This window comes from Protobothrops mucrosquamatus, unplaced genomic scaffold, assembly GCF_001527695.2.
Source record: "Protobothrops mucrosquamatus isolate PMUCROS unplaced genomic scaffold, P.Mucros_1.0 scaffold_294, whole genome shotgun sequence".
Classification (NCBI taxonomy): domain Eukaryota; kingdom Metazoa; phylum Chordata; class Lepidosauria; order Squamata; family Viperidae; genus Protobothrops; species Protobothrops mucrosquamatus.
The window spans coordinates 921,409-939,846 of NW_015386370.1; the positions used below are offsets into that span (position 1 = coordinate 921,409).

The following is an 18,438-nucleotide window of genomic DNA, read 5'->3' on the forward strand; positions in this document are numbered from 1 at the left end:
GAGAGGAAAGAGGAAAGAGAAAGAGAGAGAGGGAGAGGAAAGAGAGGAGAGAGGGAGAGGAAAGATAGAAAGAGAAAGAGGAAAGAAAGGGAAGAGAAAGAGAGGGAGAGGAAAGAGAGAGAGGAAAGATAGAAAGAGAGAAAGGAAAGAAAGGGAAGAGAAAGAGGGAGAGGAAAGAGAAAGAGTGAGAAAGAGAGAGGGAGAGGAAAGAGAGAGGAAAGAGAGAAAGAGAAAGAGAGGGAGAGGAAAGAGAGAGAGAGGAAAGCATAATCACTATGCTTTAATTATGTTCAATTTGTAAAAATGAAAATACATCCTGCATATCAGATATTTACATTGCGATTCATAACGTAGCAAAATTACAGTTATGAAATAGCAATGAAAATAATTTTATGGTTGGGGGGTCACCACAACATGGTGGCCACGCCCACTTGGTGGCCACGCCCACTTGGCAGCCACACCCACTTGGCCACGCCCCTGGCACCCGGGGCCACCACAACATGGGGAACTGTATTATGGGGTCGCGGCATTAAAAAGGTTGAGAACCACTGATATAAACGAACATATCTCTAACTTAAACCTACAACTAATGACACTCAAAAAATGACAACAAAGAATGAACAAACAAATCAGATAACAGAATATAAATGAAAGTGACTTAAATAGAAAAGCTACAAATGAAGAAAACTACAATTTAATACAAACAAACAAAATCTGCAAAACCTTACTATAATAAAGAAGACAGAAAAGATGCCTTATCCTCCAGGACTTCAAAACAAATTTGAGGATAAAAAAGAAGAACAAATGAAATGGATTAAAGGACTGTCAGATGAATCATCAAAACGTGGGAGACAAAAATCTGATACCTTACTTGCTTTGTTTTTTTAGTCCCCAATAACACTTACAAAAATACAACCTGGCAAGCTAAACTTACTGATCTGGAAAGCGATTTGGCAAAAGAAGAAGATCAATTTATCAGATGGAATATTATATGACTAAGCATTTGTTTGAATTAAAGTTTGGATATAAAGAGGCCCTAGAGAAAGATTATTAGATGGTGTGTTATACGATTAAATATTGTTGGAATATAGCCAAAAGAATAGATAAAGCTTGTAAAGGGGCCCTATAGTAAGAGAAATAAGATATATAAATAATATAATACTTTTAGAATATATGAAATGTTAAAACATTGAGAGGGTCTATTTAAATGAAAAGTTTGGATATTTAAAGGTAATGAATTTTGAGAAAACTATGACTGATAAGAGTGGTTTGAATACTGAGGGAAAACTAAGCTTCAATAAGAATCTTGAAAACAGGACATAATAATGATTTAATAAGATGACTTTTACAAATGCAATGGAAATAAGCTGATTAAAAACATGTTATATGTTGGTGTTATTATTACATGCATAAATACTAAAAATATTTATATTCAACTTGGTTTGTACTGAAAATATTAAGAATTATATTTGTTTAATGTAGACAAAAGGCGAATATTACAGAAAGAAGAGAGGATCAAGAAATATATTACTAACATATTAATTGTAGAAATTAATTATCATTGTTTTAAATATATGAACCTAGACAACACACTGTTCACGAAGCACTAAAGATTGTTATTGTAAAAAATTAATAAAATATGTTTAAAAATAAAATAAAATGAAATCCAACTAAAGCAAGAGTGGGGTATAATTTGTTGCTGATCCTTCTGACTTGCCAGTTGCAGGTTGCTTTAAGAACCACATGGCATCAGTATTAGAAATTATTTTTACCAGTTTAAGATGGTACACAAATTCTATTCTCCTCCTGGGCAAAAGCAGCTTGTCAATATCATACATGCCCTAAAAATATTAATGTTTGTTGGTGCCCTCTTTTCATTATTAATTTTTAGGTTTGTTTTTTATGTATTTTAAATTTTCTATTTGTGTTTCACAGGTCTGGAATCACAAATAAATAAATCAAAGGGTTTGGGGACTAAATGGCTGTGGTCTAATTTTCTGATAAACTGACAGCATCTGTGACCAAAATTTTCAAAAGCTAAGTGAACTGCTCGGTATTAGAATTCTGCTGTTTGATCTTTCATCCTAAACTACTCTCTAATTGGATTATTCCATGGAAATCAGAGAAAAGTTATTCTTGACTGATTCTTATCTAGGTCAGTGGTGGCGAACCTATGGCACGGGTGCCAGAGGCAGCACTTGGAGCCCTCTCTGTGGGCACACATGCTGTTGCCCCAGCCTTGCCTCCGCCCACGACCCCCTCCTCACCAGAAGCCTCCCTGGAGGAGAGTCGCCTCTGAGCGTGGCCCACGCGGAGCAGTGCAGTCAAGGACATGGCAGCCAGGCAGCGTAGACAAGGCTCTGCCCTCACGCCCCAACGCGCACAGTTGATGCTGCAGGGCGTGGGCAGAGAGCGTGGCCATGGTGCTGCTGGGCTGCCTGGGCGATCTGCAGCGGGCCCTGGCCCTGCGGGCAGGCATGATGAGGTGGAGCGGGGGCGGGGCAGGGGGTGGAGCAGGGGCGGGGCCAGTTTTTGGGCACTCGGTCTCTAAAAGGTTCACCATCACTGATCTAGATGATTTTTCAAATTCCCTTTTGTGAAGAAATTTGAAAGGAAACTTATTGTTGATTAGCCTGATTTTGAGACAGACTATAGCTATGTGTTTCTCTGGGAGAGGCTGCTGCAAATTCTCTTTGTTGGTGGTTAATTAAAGGTTGTTTGATATTGATACAGTGTGAAGCGACAATCCAGGCTTCAACTGTCTTCCTACTTGCTAAAGTTGTTAGAATATTTGTGAATCACAATGGCTTCTCTATGTAACCATATACAACATTGTGATTACTAATACCTGTGTATGACTTTAAACTGGATTTTATGTCTTTATGTAGCAGTGCATATTCTGATATGTCAAGCTGTTCTAATCAACAATGTCTTTCGTGTTATTTTAATTGGATATTAATACCATGTTTTGCAAATCCAAGATAAACCTGGCAAAAATTGCAGGGGATAAAATAAACTCCTAATGACGAGAGTAGACCTCTACTTTCCTGAAGTGACTGAAATAATTTTTGGACTTTTTGTTGGTTTATAAATGGTTATTTTAAAAGTTATGCTTTTCAATGATTTACTAGTTTGATCTGTAACTTTCTCAGAATAAGAAAGAAGGACATTTCCCAGTGGGAGTGGGTTGTCCTTAGATGTATATTCAATGTTATTTTTATTGCTTGAGTACTTGGTTTGCCTGATTCCCCTGGAAGAATGTCCATTATTCTGTAAGCATTAGCAAGATGGCTCAACTCATCTAATAATCTGCCAGCTCACAGATACATCTGGCAGAGGCACTAAAATTTCTGATTATGCTTGTCTTTTGGCGGGGCTGATGGTTGGAGTTTTTAGGTATCTAGAAATGTGTGTTCATTGGCCTTCAATATAATGTATGCCCTACTTTTCCTTGACTGGTCAGAACATTCAAAAATGCAAGTTGGCTATATTGACCACCTCCATAGTAAACTGAATATTAGAGAGGATATTATTTAGATCAGGGGTCTCAAACTGCCGGCCCACGGGCCGACGTATCACAATGAAACCGCACCCACTCCATTGCCGGCAATGGGAAAAAAAGTTCCGATATATCGCGCGACGTTACGTGACATCACGAGTTTGACATGTCTGATTTAGATGGTCTAGAAATTCATTGTGTTCTTTCTCACACTGACTCTAAATCACAAAAGTATCATCTACTTACAGAAACCCAAAGGGGGTGGGTTCAAAAGCACAGAATCCAATTACCTATTGCTCAAATTTCTCCCTTTAAAAAAATTGTCTATAATTGGACTTAGTGGGCTCCGCACAGAACTGTAAATTTTTAAATAAGAGCAACAGAATTCTGATTTTATTTGTAAGGGATATTTCTAATGTTCAGAGTGGGTGGAATAGAAATCTGATTCAGTTGTGTGCCTTACCTCTGTGAGTGTGTAAGCTGCTGCAGCATCCCTCTGCAATGAACTCTGGCTGTCAGCATGGTTGTTGGGAGAAATAATTGTCCTATCAATATCCACCTCCTGAAAACTTTCTTCTGCATTCTGCCTTTTCTGTTTATTGTCTTTGGTAACGTTTCTAGACATTTTCTGGAATACGTTTCAAAAGTAAGAAAGTAAACATCATTTATACCTGGAATACATTCAATACTATAATTCATGTTAGGCAGGGAGGCAATGTAATATCAAAGATCCTCTTATTTCTGGGTTTTCCTTCTACCTTCTATGGTTAGTTGCCTTGAATTTCCAGAATCAGGGGGAAAGGGCCCAATCCAGTCAATAGCCAGAAAAAAGAGGCATATAATTACTTTCCTTTTACTGTTTTAAAAATACACAAATATGCTAAATTTAGGGAAGCCGGTATCACTGAAATGAAGCAGGCAAGACTAGTTCAGTTCCACTCAACATGTGCTAATATATTATCTTCCTTCTGCTCAAATTGTAACAGCAGCAGCCCAATACAATATATGCTTAGACCTGCCCTAGTGTGGCAGTAAATGGGAGATAATCATCTGTAATTATAATTGCAATACAAACAATAGCAGTTTGAAGTCAATAACTGTCAAAACAGTATACTGTACAGCACCCAGAAAGCTAACCTTTATCATGCTTCCTGCAAGTTCAAGCTCACACCAGTAACCACAGCCTATTATTTCCAAGAGGACTCAAGCTCTATTTCTAAAAGGAGACCAGATCTATCAACAGTTCCTTTAATTGTTCCCATGGGTCAAAAAATGCAACACCAGAATGTGGTATAGCATTCCTGACAACTGAAGCATCCCTGCATGCTGTTGCTTCCTAAATTCAGTGTGCAATAACTCCTAAATCCTTTCAACACTAGTCATGGGGACTAGGAAGCCAAGCTAATTAACTGTTGGCGCATCTCCTGCTACAAAGGAAATGCAGCACAAACAACTTTGCAGCACTTCCCCTGGGACTGTAGGGTTGGTGGTAATTTCCTATTGGCAGGATCTCTCGCTTAACCCCTTCTGGGATTTCCCATTGCCCATCTCTAGTGGCCATTTGGGGGGTGGGGATGATTTTCATTTTTGCTCCCTCCCCTTGGCCAGTTGGCTGGCAATGGGGGATGGTGGAATTCAGCCATGAATACATTTACCCAACATTAAATAAAGTCCTATTAAGTTTGCTACTAAAAGGCGTAAACCCAATGACTATGTGGAATTACCTGAAGGCTCAAACACACCTCATTATATTATATATAACTAAACATCTACATACTTTAACTGCAAAAACTTGATTGTGGCCTTAAAACAATCAAGGACCCTTGTGGCATTTTAAAGACCAACAGTGATTCTTTATCATGAAAGACAGTGTGTGTTTTCTATTTTGTTATGTGGAGATGGGTATTTTAGGTTTTAGGTTTTAGGTTTTATTCAATTTATACCCCGCCCTTCTCCTAGCGGACTCAGGGCGGCTTACAGCAAGTTAAAAAACAGACAAACCATACAAAATACTAAGTTTAAAATACAATTAAAATGAAATATTGATTTTTTTTGCCGTTTCTTTTTAAAATTATGTTAAAAACCAAATTAAAATCAAATTAAAATCAAATTAAAATATCCCTTNGTCGCCAGCCGGCACTGTCTGACTGACGGCACCCTGAGGAGACCCTCTCTGTGGGAGCGTATCGGCCGATGAGAGGTAATCTGTGGCAGAAGGCGGTCTCGGAGATAACCAGGTCCGATGCCATGGCGCACTTTAAAGATGATAATCAACACCTTGAAGCGCACCCGAAAAGCCACCGGTAGCCAGTGCAGTTCGCGCAACAGCGGCGTTACATGGGAGCGACGAGTCACTCCCATCACCGCTCGCGCGGCTGCATTCTGGACTAACTGGACCCTCCGAGTGCTCCTCAAGGGGAGCCCCATGTAGAGAGCATTGCAGTAGTCCAGGCGGGAGGTGACAAGAGCGTGAGTAACTGTGCACAAGGCATCCCAGTCCAGAAAAGGTCGCAACTGGCGAACCAGGCGTACCTGATTGATGCGATGAAATGGCTTCTTTTATAGGCTGCAGTTTCAATTCTAATGGAAGGCAGCAGCACAATTACTTTTAGATGTGAAAAAAATGCAGATAATCCACATCAGCCATCCTACAATCAAAAATTAACTCTTAAGAGAACTGGGGGACAAAAAAAAACAACACCTGAGAAACCATCAGCGATTCTCTCCTTGAAATCTGGCCTGTTCTTTAAACAACAAGCCCTTCAGGGAACTCTATATCTCTTCAGCCCCAGCTGCAGTGTAAGACAAGAATACTGTACTGGTCCTCCTCATTGTAACAACTGAGCTATGAAACAATCTATATCATGTTTTTGGTTTGTTTTTTTAAAAATAAACATGCTGATATACAAGCCACTTTTCGTTTGAAGAGGAAAACAGTGCCCAAAAAGACTCACCTTAAATTCCGCTCCCAACCCAGACAGTACTCCAAAAAATTGTTTTCTATTGGAAGTCACCCTGTCTCTGGCTCCCCTTAGCCCAAAAAGTACAACTTGCAGTTAGCGTCACTTTTCAGGAACAAAAATTTCACACTTACAATAATATTTAAACTATCTAAAATTTACATTTATTTTACTATTAACAATTTACAGAATCATAGGGCTCGGAGGTCTTCGAGACCAAACCCCTGCCCAAGGCAGGAGACCTTATTGTGTTCTGGACAAAGGGCTGTTCAATCTTTTCCTGAAGGCTTCCAGTGATGGACCACCCACTACTCTGGGTATGATGCTTCAGTTCAGCATATGGCAACTTCCTATGATAAAGCTCCAGGTTACAATTCAATTTTATTAGACTACGAGTTTACAAAAGCTGCCCATAAAGTTGAAACTGAATTTTACAGAGTCAGACCATGGGTCTACCTAATTCATCTCCTACCCTTGCCATCATCTTTTCCCAGGAGTCTTGTCTGTAGCTAGCAGCAAGAGTAAATACAAATACAAATATGACAGTTAAAACAATAAAATATCAAAGTTCAAATCAAAAATCAACAAACATCATTTACAGGAAAATTAGCAAAATATTTTTAAGCAGTGAAAGGAAGCATAAAACTGTACAGCTCCAAGGCTGGACTTAAGCAAGATGTTGTTCACATAGGGCTCAAACGCCATCCACACAGAGACCAGATAAACATACTTGGGGAGAAAATTCCACAGTGAGAGGTCAGCTATTCTGCAGACTTTATTCAGCACAGAAATTAGCTAAAAAGCCTTCCTAGAAGGTCATAATAACTAGGTAGGTTCATATGGAAGCCAGCAATTTTCCACCGTGGCTTTGGGCTTTAATGGGCATAAATAACACTTTGAATTAAACTGAAAAATGGAATGTATATCAGTGTAGTTATTTTAATAATGGAGTAACATAATCCTCAAAGTCATTTCCAGTTAACAATCTGGCTGCTACATTCTTCACCCATTATAAATTTTCAGATACTTTTCAGAGCAAATTGTGCACAGTGCAGTACACATTACAATAACCCAACCCAGGTGTACAATAAGGTGAGAGTCACTGTGATTAGATCAGACATCTCTGGGAAAACACACGTGCTCCCATTTAATTGGGCACAAGCATTTCCAACTGTAGCCAACATCTCTGAATACTGCAGCAATTGCCAATCTGGTGCCCTCCAGATAAATGGACCATTACTTCTGACTGTGAATTGTGAAATTGGTCCAACATATCTGGTAGATGCTAGACTGGGGAAGGCTAGCAAAAAAGTTCAAGGCCAATTTCCACCATAACAGATTGGATTGAGATTTCATTATGCTCACATCTTAATTTATATCCCATATACTCTTTACAGCCAATTGCCGCTCAATGTATCCAGAATTCAATTTAACCAGATGATTCAAATCATCAAAAGATGCCAAATATCAAAAGGCTACCTAGTTCTCATAGTACGTCCAAATAAAACTATAAAGACAAAATAAATTAAAAGGCAGGTGTGCGCATACCCAGCATGGAAAAAATCATGCATTTTATTATGTCCTGCTATCATCCATGATTGCACCACTGAAAAGTAGCAGTCAATCATTTTCCACCAATTTTCATCATGAAAGAAGACTACTGTAAAGCTCACATAACTTATACGAGGGCAAGTTGGAAATAAACCTCCGTTTGGTTATCAGTGACAGACACTCACAGATACAGAACTTTTATTATACACATTAGAAAACTACAACATTACATTACTTTTTGACATAACTTCTTACAAGGTTTGAAATTCCTTAGTAGTAGTCACTCGGCGCCAAATCTGGGCTATAGAGAGGGTGATCAAAACATTCCCAACAGAACTGCTCCAAAAGTTCTTGGGTGCATCTAGCGATGTGCGGGTGAGCATTATTGTGAACCAACACCACACTGGAAGTGCTGCCATAGAAAATCCTGCCAAATATGAAGATGCCAAAGGAGTACTGCTAGTGAAGTTCATGGAACATGGTTTGACCATCAATTCAGAAGTCTACTGTGAAATCTTATGAAAACTCAGACGAGCCATCCATAACAAGCATCGGGACATGGTGACTTCCGCTGTGGTGTTGGTTCACGATAATGCTCGTCCACACACCACTAGACGCACCCAAGAACTTTTGAAGCAGTTCCGTTGGGATGTTTTTGATCACCCCCCTAGCCCAGATTTGGCGCCGAGTGACTACTACTAAGGAATTTCAAACCTTGTAAGAAGTTATGACAAGTGCTTCAATTTGAAAAGCGATTATGTCAAAAAGTAATGTAATGTTGTAGTTTTCTAATGTGTATAATAAAAGTTCTATATCTGCAAGTGTCTGTCATTGATAACCAAACGGAGGTTTATTTCCAAATTACCCTCATACATGTTTGATCATCTTTTTTGTAAAAGGTAAATCCTCTCAAAGAGGAAAAATAACCCCAAAATGCATTCTTTAAAATGCACTGTCTAGTCACCATCCAACTGCCCTCCAGACCTCTAGTGCTTTCTTTTTTTAGATTCTCACTCCAAGGTATGAGAGGATGTAAAATTAGAATTTGTTCTCAGATTTGAAGTGCTTTCCCATTATTAAATGCAGGTGATTGTAGCAGCCTATAATTAACAGTATGGTTTTTACTTGGTGAAAAAACAGTTGTTTCATATTTATAGAGTTGTCAAATATGCTTTTAATAACCATGTGGTCAGCAAAACTTCACCTGCTGAATTATTTCCAGATGCTCTGATATTTAAAAACCCAAACAGTAAACAGAGATAGTCACCTGTTTTAATTTTCACACTGAAGGAGAAGAACTTTTAAGTGGTCAGCCTTGACTTGATCACATTCCATATTGTGACTATGAAATATAGCCACTTTGTTTTGCACACTAGCTTTCAGTAGTTTGTATTACTAATAGCTCTGATTCTCAACATGTTAACCTACATAATTCTCCAACTCAGCATAATCTTACATACAGTATATCATTTCTTCAGTCCACAATGTAGATAATAATTCAGAGGACGTTTTTTCGGTAATGAGGCTATAAGCTTGTTTGATTTCTGCATCTCAGCCATAAAGAGAGGGTTAAGATAACCCCTAAAAGAGATGGAATTCATCTTACCTCTTCCAGTTTCTCCACACGACCCACAAGTTTCGTTGTAACAGAATGCAGTTTTAGCAAGTCTAAACCATAGAAAGCATTTTCTAGCATCTCAATGACAGCTGCAAGCTGCAAAACAGATAGTAATGCTGTGATTTTGTAATAATTATATACTTTAGATTTGCTTTCCATTAATTAGCACACTTTGCATACAGTTTTAATGAAAGCAGTAAATGTAATAGCTCAACTGTGACAGTCTAACCCAGGGGTCCCGAACTCCCAGTCCGTGGACCAGTACCGGGCCGTGGCATGCCAGCAACCAGTCCCCTCCGGTCCACAGAAAAACCTCTCTCCATCTAACCGGTCCCTGGTGCCCAAAAGATTGGGGACTTCTGGTCTAACCTGTAGTAGATCTGAGGATCTAAGCAACTGGTACATTAAACATCAGTAAAGAAACAATATCATTTATTTCAATGTCTTTAACAGTTATATGATCCATAACATAAAAAATCACATTTCTTGCTTTTCACATAGAATACTTCTATCCATTATCTACCATAGCACCACTCTGCTGCTACTGCTTCAGTGCTACCGCACTGCCAGTGTCAGTCACGGTCACATGATCATCCTTTCCAAAGTTCCCTGTCAGTTTTCCATAAGCAAAGTTTTTGCTTGTGGAAGATGACAGGGAGCATCAGCAATGGGGAAGGGTCACAAGTTCCTTAGATAAATCTTCTCCACCCATGCAACTTTCCCAGCCCCTCCTCACTTGCACTGTACCAGCTACTCATGCTTCCCAGAGTGCCCTGCCTGATCTGTGCTGCACCTCTCGCATACTCCTGCATGCTTCCTGACCACATTGCAATACTGAATGCTGTCTCTAACCCACACAGCACCCTTTGCATATCCCTACACACCCTTCCTGACCCACACTTGCAACCCATGTGCCTTCCCTGACCTGTGTGGGACCCCTCACACATCTCCACATGCCCTCCCTGACCTGCACGGCATCCCTTGCACATTCCCACATAATCTTTCCAACTTGCATTGCACCTCTGCAAACCCCTCCTAACCCACATGGCACCTCCACACACATGGTTTTATACACTTATAAAAATAGTGATTTTGTTTTTTTAATACATACTTGATCTACTTGATAACCCTATAAGAGAGACCAGATCAAGAAACTGACTCCATAGGAAGACTAGAACTATAAATAATTGACATATGCTATAGTAGCAGAATCCTGCAAGTCTGACTTTCCTCCCTTTTATAACCTTCTGAGTCAAAGAGGACCCAGTCTGAGCTCCTTCCTAGTATTAATTTCTCTGCCAGGGTTCAACAAATGGTTCTGCCCTTGTTGTTTCTATGATGGTTTCTGAATAACCCCTTCAGGATCATTTCCATAGCTCTCTATTTTATGTTTTGAGGCTCGAGGCATGGAAGCACGAGACATTGTTGTAACCAAACTTCTTTATTTGCTCCTTAACTTCACTCAACTCTGCAAACAGGCACGCAGGCCTTTTATAGTCTTCCAACCCCCAGGCAGTCAAGCCAATAGGGAAAATCCTTTCTTCGCGCCTTGCGCATGCGCATACGTCCGGCACCAGCCAGTCTGGTCCCGGGCAGCTTTTCTTGGCCTGCTGAGTTGCCTCATCAGGCCCAGGACACAACACCCCTCCCCCCTAGATGGAACACACAAGTACAATTGTTCCTAATAAAAAAAAGAAAAGAAAAGAATTTTCCTGCTCACACACAGGCAAACACTTTTAATAAATAATAAAGTTAGCTAAACAACCCGCTCTCTAATTTTAGACTTAGTGTGTCTATCTTTTACCAAGCGTAGGTCCCCTATTACCTTGTTATGGACCAGCAAGGTTCCTTTGTGATGACAGAAACCTCACATAGTCTTCCAGATGCTTAGGAGGGGCCTTAGCCCGTTGCGACCTATGCAAGGTCAGGGAGGGTGCCTGGCCTGTCAGCTCACCTGCCCGGCTAGGCAGACCAGGACTTTTACTTAAGGGTGGGCTCGCTAGACCAGGACTTTGATGCTCATAATTTGCAGGTGACCCCTGTTGAGGCGTACTGGCTGAGCTCTCTCCAGGACCCCTTGGGGAGGAGGAGATTCCCCAAACCGCTGGTGGAGCGGAGGTCTCCCCCACTACCATGGCTTGCTCCTGGGAACTAGGTCCCTTGAGCCCGCGACCAGTCTCAGACGTGACCTGAGTTGCAGGTGTGCCTCAATAGTTCCAGTCCCCTGTGTAGGTGGCCGAGGTGCCAGAGTCAGGAGCCGCCTCTATGGCAAATCCCATCTCAGGAGAATTCGTTTGGCGCTCTTGTGGATGTGCAGGCCACCCCCCTGAATTTATGAATTCTTATTTGGAGCACTTGCTGATACGCATGACTCCCTGTTCGGAGCAATAGCTGAATCGTGAGGATGCCCTTGCTCCTCCACTGGGGAATCACTAGCAACCTGCGGCCATTCCTAGGAACAGTAAGACTGGGTCCCAAGATTTTGACCTGAAGTGTGACCATGTCCCTGGGCCCCCTCCCTCCCGAGAGCAGAACCCGGGGCGGCAAGGTCGGGGGCCAACCGCCAGCGCAGTTGGTCTATGTGACACCGCAGGACGCGGCCGTCTCCCAAGGTCACTTCGTATGATAGCGGTCCTGAGATCTTACAGATGACAGCAGGGACCCAGAGATGTCCAGGACCATAGTTCCTTGCCCAAACCGGATCGCCCACCTGAAGTCTCCTAGGTGCCCGCGGCTGTGACACCTGTGAAGCCACTCGGTCTGGGTGCAGTCTGTCCAACTTCGTGATGAGGCAGCGACCCCAGCAGAGTTCAGCTGGGCTCTTTCCGGTGGCAGTGCATGGTGTGGTGCGGTGTGCAAGAAGAAAATCTGCTAACCTGTGATGCCAGCTACCGTGCATGATTCTTTTGAGTGCGGCTTTGGTGGTGCGCACCATGCGTTCAGCTTGCCCGTTGGAGGAAGGGTGGAAGGGAGCTGATGTGGCGTGCCTGATCAAGTTGGCCTGAAGGAAAGCCTGGAACTCACAAGAAGTAAATTGAGGACCATTGTCAGAAACGAGGACATCAGGAAGTCCATGGGTCGCGAAGATCCCTCTCAACACCTGGATGGTCCTGGCAGTAGTAGTGGAGGAGACAGGTACAACCTCTAGCCACTTGGAATGGCTATCCATCAGAATAAGGAAGAATTGCCCCTGAAAGGGCCCAGCATAATCTAAACGTACCCTTGACCAAGGAGTTTGTGTCTTCTTTCACCTGTGTACAGGGGCCTGAAGCATTTCAGGCTGTGACTGTTGGCACACCTGGCACCCATGCACCTGGGCCTCGATAGCTTTATCAAGCCCAAGCCACCAAAGATGGCTGCGTGCAAGCGCTTTCATGTGGACAATGCCCGGATGTCCCTCATGCAGAGAGGACAAGACTCTAGACCTCAGTGAGGCTGGGATAACTACTCTACTACTCCATAACAGGCACCCATTAAATGTAGACAGTTCATGCCTCCTTTGCCAGAAGCTTTGAAAGGTCGCATCTGGACATGTGTCTGGCCATCCTGACAACACCCAGGTCAGCATGCGTGTGAGCGTGTGATCAGTGGCAGTTTCTGCAGCCACGTCCCTAGCATTGAGGAAAGATTCAGACAGTTCCTGAATAGAGAGAATATTAACAGCAGGGGCAGGATCTGCCTCTATTTGTGTGAGAGGTAGCCTACTGAGGCCATCTGCATGGCCCATTTCTTTTCCAGGTTTGTGAATGAGCGTGTAGTCATATGCTGACAGAAAAATGGACCACCTCAACATACATGGGGATATGATGTGAGGGGTTTGTTTGGTCATTGTAAACAACCCCAGCAAAGGCTTGTGGTCTGTATAGACCGTGAAGTGGTGGCCATATAAGAATTCATGGAATTTCTTTATGCCAGCCACTATTGCCAAGGCTTCCCTGTCAATCTGAGTGTAATTCCGCTCTGCAGATGACATAGTTCTTGAGTAGTAAGCCACAGGGACTTGTGTCCCATCAGCCTTCAGGTGACTGAGTACTGCACCCACCCCATAAGGGGATGCATCACAAGCGATGCATACAGGCAGTTGCTCATTAAAATGGGCTAATACTGCATTTGATGAGAGCAAGGCCTTGACCTCCGTAAAACTCCTGTCATGGACCTTAGTCCACTGCCATGGAGCTTGCTTGTCTAAGAGCTGGTGTAACGGCTCAGCCACTGCAGCCTTATGGGGAAGAAAAGCATGATAGAAGTTAAGAAGTCCCAAGAAAGCCTGAAGCTCGCTTTTAGACTTAGGACTTGGGTCCTCCTGAATGGCCTTCAATTTAAATTCTGCAGGGTGGATGCCTTGAGCATCTATTTTAAAGCCTAAAAATTCTGTGGAAGTAACTCCAATTTTACATTTGTCCTTTTTTAATTTGAGGCCCACTTGGTGGAACCTCAGCAACACAGCCCTTAATCTTTCAGCCAAATTCTGTGATGACTCCCCTGCGATGAGGACGTCATCGAAGTAGGGGCAAACCCCCAGAATACCCCTGAGTGTGCGCTCCATGACGCTCTGGAATATGCCAGGAGCAACATTCACCCCAAATTGTAACCTTTTTACCTGAAAAGCGCCCCTATGGATCACTATTGTTTGGGCCTCGGCAGTTGCCTCATCAACAGGTAGCTGTTGATAGGCCTGTGCTAAATCAAGCTTTGCAAACAGTTTTCCCCCTTTAAGGGAGGCCAGAATATGACTCACTACTGGTACAGGATATGCATGCTGTTGCTAAGCTGTGTTCAGAGTACACTTATAGTCCGCGCAAATTCGGACATCCCCGTTAGCCTTTAAAGGCGTTACAATGGGGGTTTCCCATGGACTTGAGTCCACAGGTTCCAAGATGCCTTGCTGGAGCAACTTGTCCAGCTCAGCATCAATCTTGCCCTTGAGGGCGAAGGGCACCCTCCTAGGCTTAATCCTAACTGGTGTGATGTTTGGGTTTAACCGCAGGGCAATGGGAGGCCCCTTATATGAACCAAGCTCTAAACTAAACACATCCACAAACTCTCTGCGGACTTCTGCAATTCCTGGAGTTTGCAGACTATTCAGGCCAGTTACCTGGATTCCCAGGGCCTCAAACCAATCGAGTCCGATTAGACTCGTACAATCACCCCCAACAACCACCACATCTAAGAGGCCTTGGAAAGCCTTACGCTGCACTTTGAGCATGGCTTCTCCAAGTACATTAACCTTTGAGTTTTGAAAGTCAGTAAGAATTAAGTTCAATGGCCTGAGTTTGACTCGAAGGCCACTACTGCAGCAAATCCTTTTAAAGGTATTGTGTGAAATGATCGATAGAGCAGACCCGGTGTCCAGCTCCATTAATAAGGGAACCCCTTGTAACTGTACATCAATGCGAAGTTTCTTTTTAAGGGGCTTGTGTGTCCCTGTTCGCAAAATGCTTCTACGCAACAGCCGAAACTCACCCTGTGTTGTCTGGGGACCCTGGTACCTTTCCAAAGGAATTCTTCCCGAGATTGCACCTGCTGGCGACCCAAACAAATGGTGGCAATGTGGCTTTGCTTTCCACATCCCCGGCAAATGGCAGAGCAGAACCGGCAGTCCGTGCGCTTGTGGCGTCCTCCGCAACCGAGACACTGAAGGGCTGCTGGGGCCTTGTCTGGTTTCTCTCATGGTCTTCTTACCGCCGGCTGGTGAAGTCTGTCCACCTCCTCTTCAGGATCCAGGTCTTGAACTTCCTGAGCGACCTCTTGATGGACGGTCACGATGGCTGGAGCATTTCTGGTGAGCTGCAAGGCTGCTTCTTCAGCTGCAACTTTGCATAAGACATCTTGGAAGGTGACTTCAGCTTTAGCAAAGATTTTTTGTTGCAGCTCTCTGCTTCTAAGGCCGCAGACGAAGCAATCTCGTAAGCGTTCTTCCAGGTCCTTGAATTCACAAGGCCTGGCAGCTTGTCTCAAGGCAGCGATGAACTCTGCAGCAGACTCGCCCGGCTTCTGGTCCCTCTGCTCAAAAGCATGCCTCCACGCAATTACAGATAATTTGGGATGGAAGTGGTCCTTCAGCATGTTTTTAAAGTCCGTGTAAGTGACAGACTCCAGCAGTGCAGGGGCTACCAGGTTTTCGGCCACGTCGAAAGTGTCCTGACCACAGACGCACAGCAGGGTTGCTGCTTTCAGGCCATCTTCCTGAACTTGGTTAACCCTTAGGTAATTTTCTACCCGGGCCACATAGGAGTTCCAGCACTCCGGGTGAGAGACGTCGAACTCTGACAGACGTCCTATCTTCGACATCTTTTGCTTCGAATGCCTCGCTGCAAGCCTTCATTGAGGGGGAGGGCCCGTTTGCCAAGCTCACCTCCAGCGATGCTGTACTGGCAGGTGAGTGCAGAGCTGGATGCCAATTCCCAGGCTTCAGGCTCTTCAGATGAGGCTTATCCTCTTCTTATTGCCTTTTTCCTTGCAGCGATCCCACCTTCGTCGCCACTTTTATGTTTTGAGGTTCGAGGCATGGAAGCACGAGACATTGTTGTAACCAAACTTCTTTATTTGCTCCTTAACTTCACTCAACTCTGCAAATAGGCACGCAGGCCTTTTATAGTCTTCCAACCCCCAGGCAGTCCAGCCAATAGGGAAAACCCTTTCTTCGCGCCTTGTGCATGTGCATAAGTCTGGCGCCAGCCAATCTGGTCCCGGGCAGTTTTTAGGTTGCCCGGGACCGTTTGTAACATTTCTGGGCCTGCTGAGTTGCCTTATCAGGCCCAGGACACAACACTCTACTTCCATCTCACATTTCTGATCTGATAGAGCATATCTCCATCTTGTTTTCCAGATATTTGATTCGTTTTGATTAATCCAATTTATTCTAAAATTCTTGGGTTTGTACATAATTCATACATTAATCTTCTAGTCTTATAACTGGTTATTCTTTTTTTAATGCAGATTTGATCCAGCTATGACAATATAAATTTTCAAAACCTTGCACAGTAACTTTTCTTGCCTTCCAACAATATTTGGAGTACAATAAGAGCCTCTTTTATGCACATGCAGTTTACACAACAGCTGGAGAACATTATATTAAAAGAAGAAAAAGCTCTTCTTTACCACCTCCACCAATTTCTTCTTTAGGCTAGACAAATAAATAATAATAAAGATATTAAATGACAAATGACAAGTGTTGATGATAAATTGCTTTGAATTGGGTTTGGCAGAAGCACATCCTGAGTGGCCTAGTTCTGAGAGTCCTCAGTTTGAGTTCTAGAGCCAAGGATGTTTGCATAACCCTCTTTAAGGAGTCTTTTGAATTGGCCAATTAAAAACCGAAAGAGACAATCTGAAAATTACAGCTGAACAAAAACATTGCCAGCTATTGTAGCCTATGTAATATTGCACCTGGAACAGCTGCTTTGGTTGCCTTTTTTTTCTAGCCATGATTGAATGTGCTGGATTCAAAGCTCTAAACAACTTGGGATCCGAGATTTGAAGGGAGATACCTGCCCACACTGGTAGACTAGAGAAACCCTTATCATCATTCCACCATCAGAGGAAGTATATGTTGTGAATTATGCTGTGTGAAATAAATTACTTTATTCTTAACAATGCACAAAGCTCACCTTTCAATGACTTAGATTGCTCACTACTAGAAAAGCAGGAAGCAGTGGGACCAGTACAGTCAGTAAAGGGACAATGGCAGGGAGAAGTGAAGTGGTATTTTAAGGAGCACAAAGTAGTTCAGGAAAAGCTTACAGCAACCTGGCAGAGTACTTCCTCCATACGCAGAGGCTCCAGATTCAGTCATTGTTGAATCCTGACCTGTAAAGGCCTCTCCCTGGGACTTGAAAAAATTGGTTTCAAGCAGAACAGTGGATAAAGTTGGTAGGATCAGGAAAAGGTAGGTGAAAAAAGAGAAATGCAGAGCCCATGAGAAGGAAAGTTTTGAAGAAAGATTAAAAAAAAATTCTGAAGGAAAAGTCACCGTGAACTTTTTTGGTCTACCTCCTAATTCTGAATGCAAAACACATGTTCTGTGCACAGAACGATAATACTACTTCCACGCACACAAACTATTTTTCATGCTTTATTTTATTACCAGGGGAAGACAGACCACTATTATTAGTGGAAGATTCAAATCAAGAATAACCTTATTCATAGTTCAGGATAATCACTATGCCATATATCAGGGGTCCTCAACCCCCGGTCCATGGACCGGCACCGGGCTGCGACATGCCAGAAATGGGGCCACGTAAACAAGCAAAGCCCCATCCACAGGATGCAGGCAGCACAGAAAACCACACCCCCTCCGGTCCATGGAAAAACCTCTCTCCATGGAACCAGTCCCTGGTGCAAAAAAGGTTGGAGGCCTCTGCCATATGTGGTACCATAAAACCAAAGCATCGCCAGTGTCACACTGAAATGGTTTTGGACCAAGTGGCAATTTAATTATATAATTTCAAATAACACATGCTGATTTCACAAGTCAATGTAGGGTGTAACAAGCCGCTACCCCAGCACAGATTCTCCAGTGTGCTGTTGTTTTGATGTGTAAAGACTATTGTTGTGTCCTGAGCCTGCAAAAGCAGGCTCGGGACGTTGCAAGAGTCCCGGGCATTTGCAAAAGCTGCCCGGGACCAGACTGAGTGGCGCCGGCCTTGTGCGCATGCGCAAGGCGGGAAAAGACCGCCTCATGATTGGTTGAACTTGCCCGGGGATTAGAAGGTATAAATAGAGGCCTGCGTGCCTCTGCTCGGGTTGTTCGTAGAATGGAAGCAGAGAATAAAGACTTGTTAGAAATGCTTCGTCTCAAGCGCCATTAT

The 18,438-nt window shown here is 43.0% G+C and overlaps 1 protein-coding gene across 1 annotated transcript in view; it reads right to left on the reverse strand.

Moving 5' to 3' along the window:
- The window catches only part of OLFML2B (olfactomedin like 2B), a 56,633-nt gene that overhangs the window by 23,654 nt on the left and 14,541 nt on the right, over positions 1–18,438 (reverse strand). Inside the window, exons 3-4 of the mRNA XM_015832013.2 lie at positions 9,617–9,724; positions 3,963–4,127 (exon numbers count right to left, since the gene is read on the reverse strand). Of these exons, the coding sequence (XP_015687499.2) occupies positions 3,963–4,127; positions 9,617–9,724 (273 nt within the window). The remainder of the gene's footprint in view (positions 1–3,962; positions 4,128–9,616; positions 9,725–18,438) is intronic.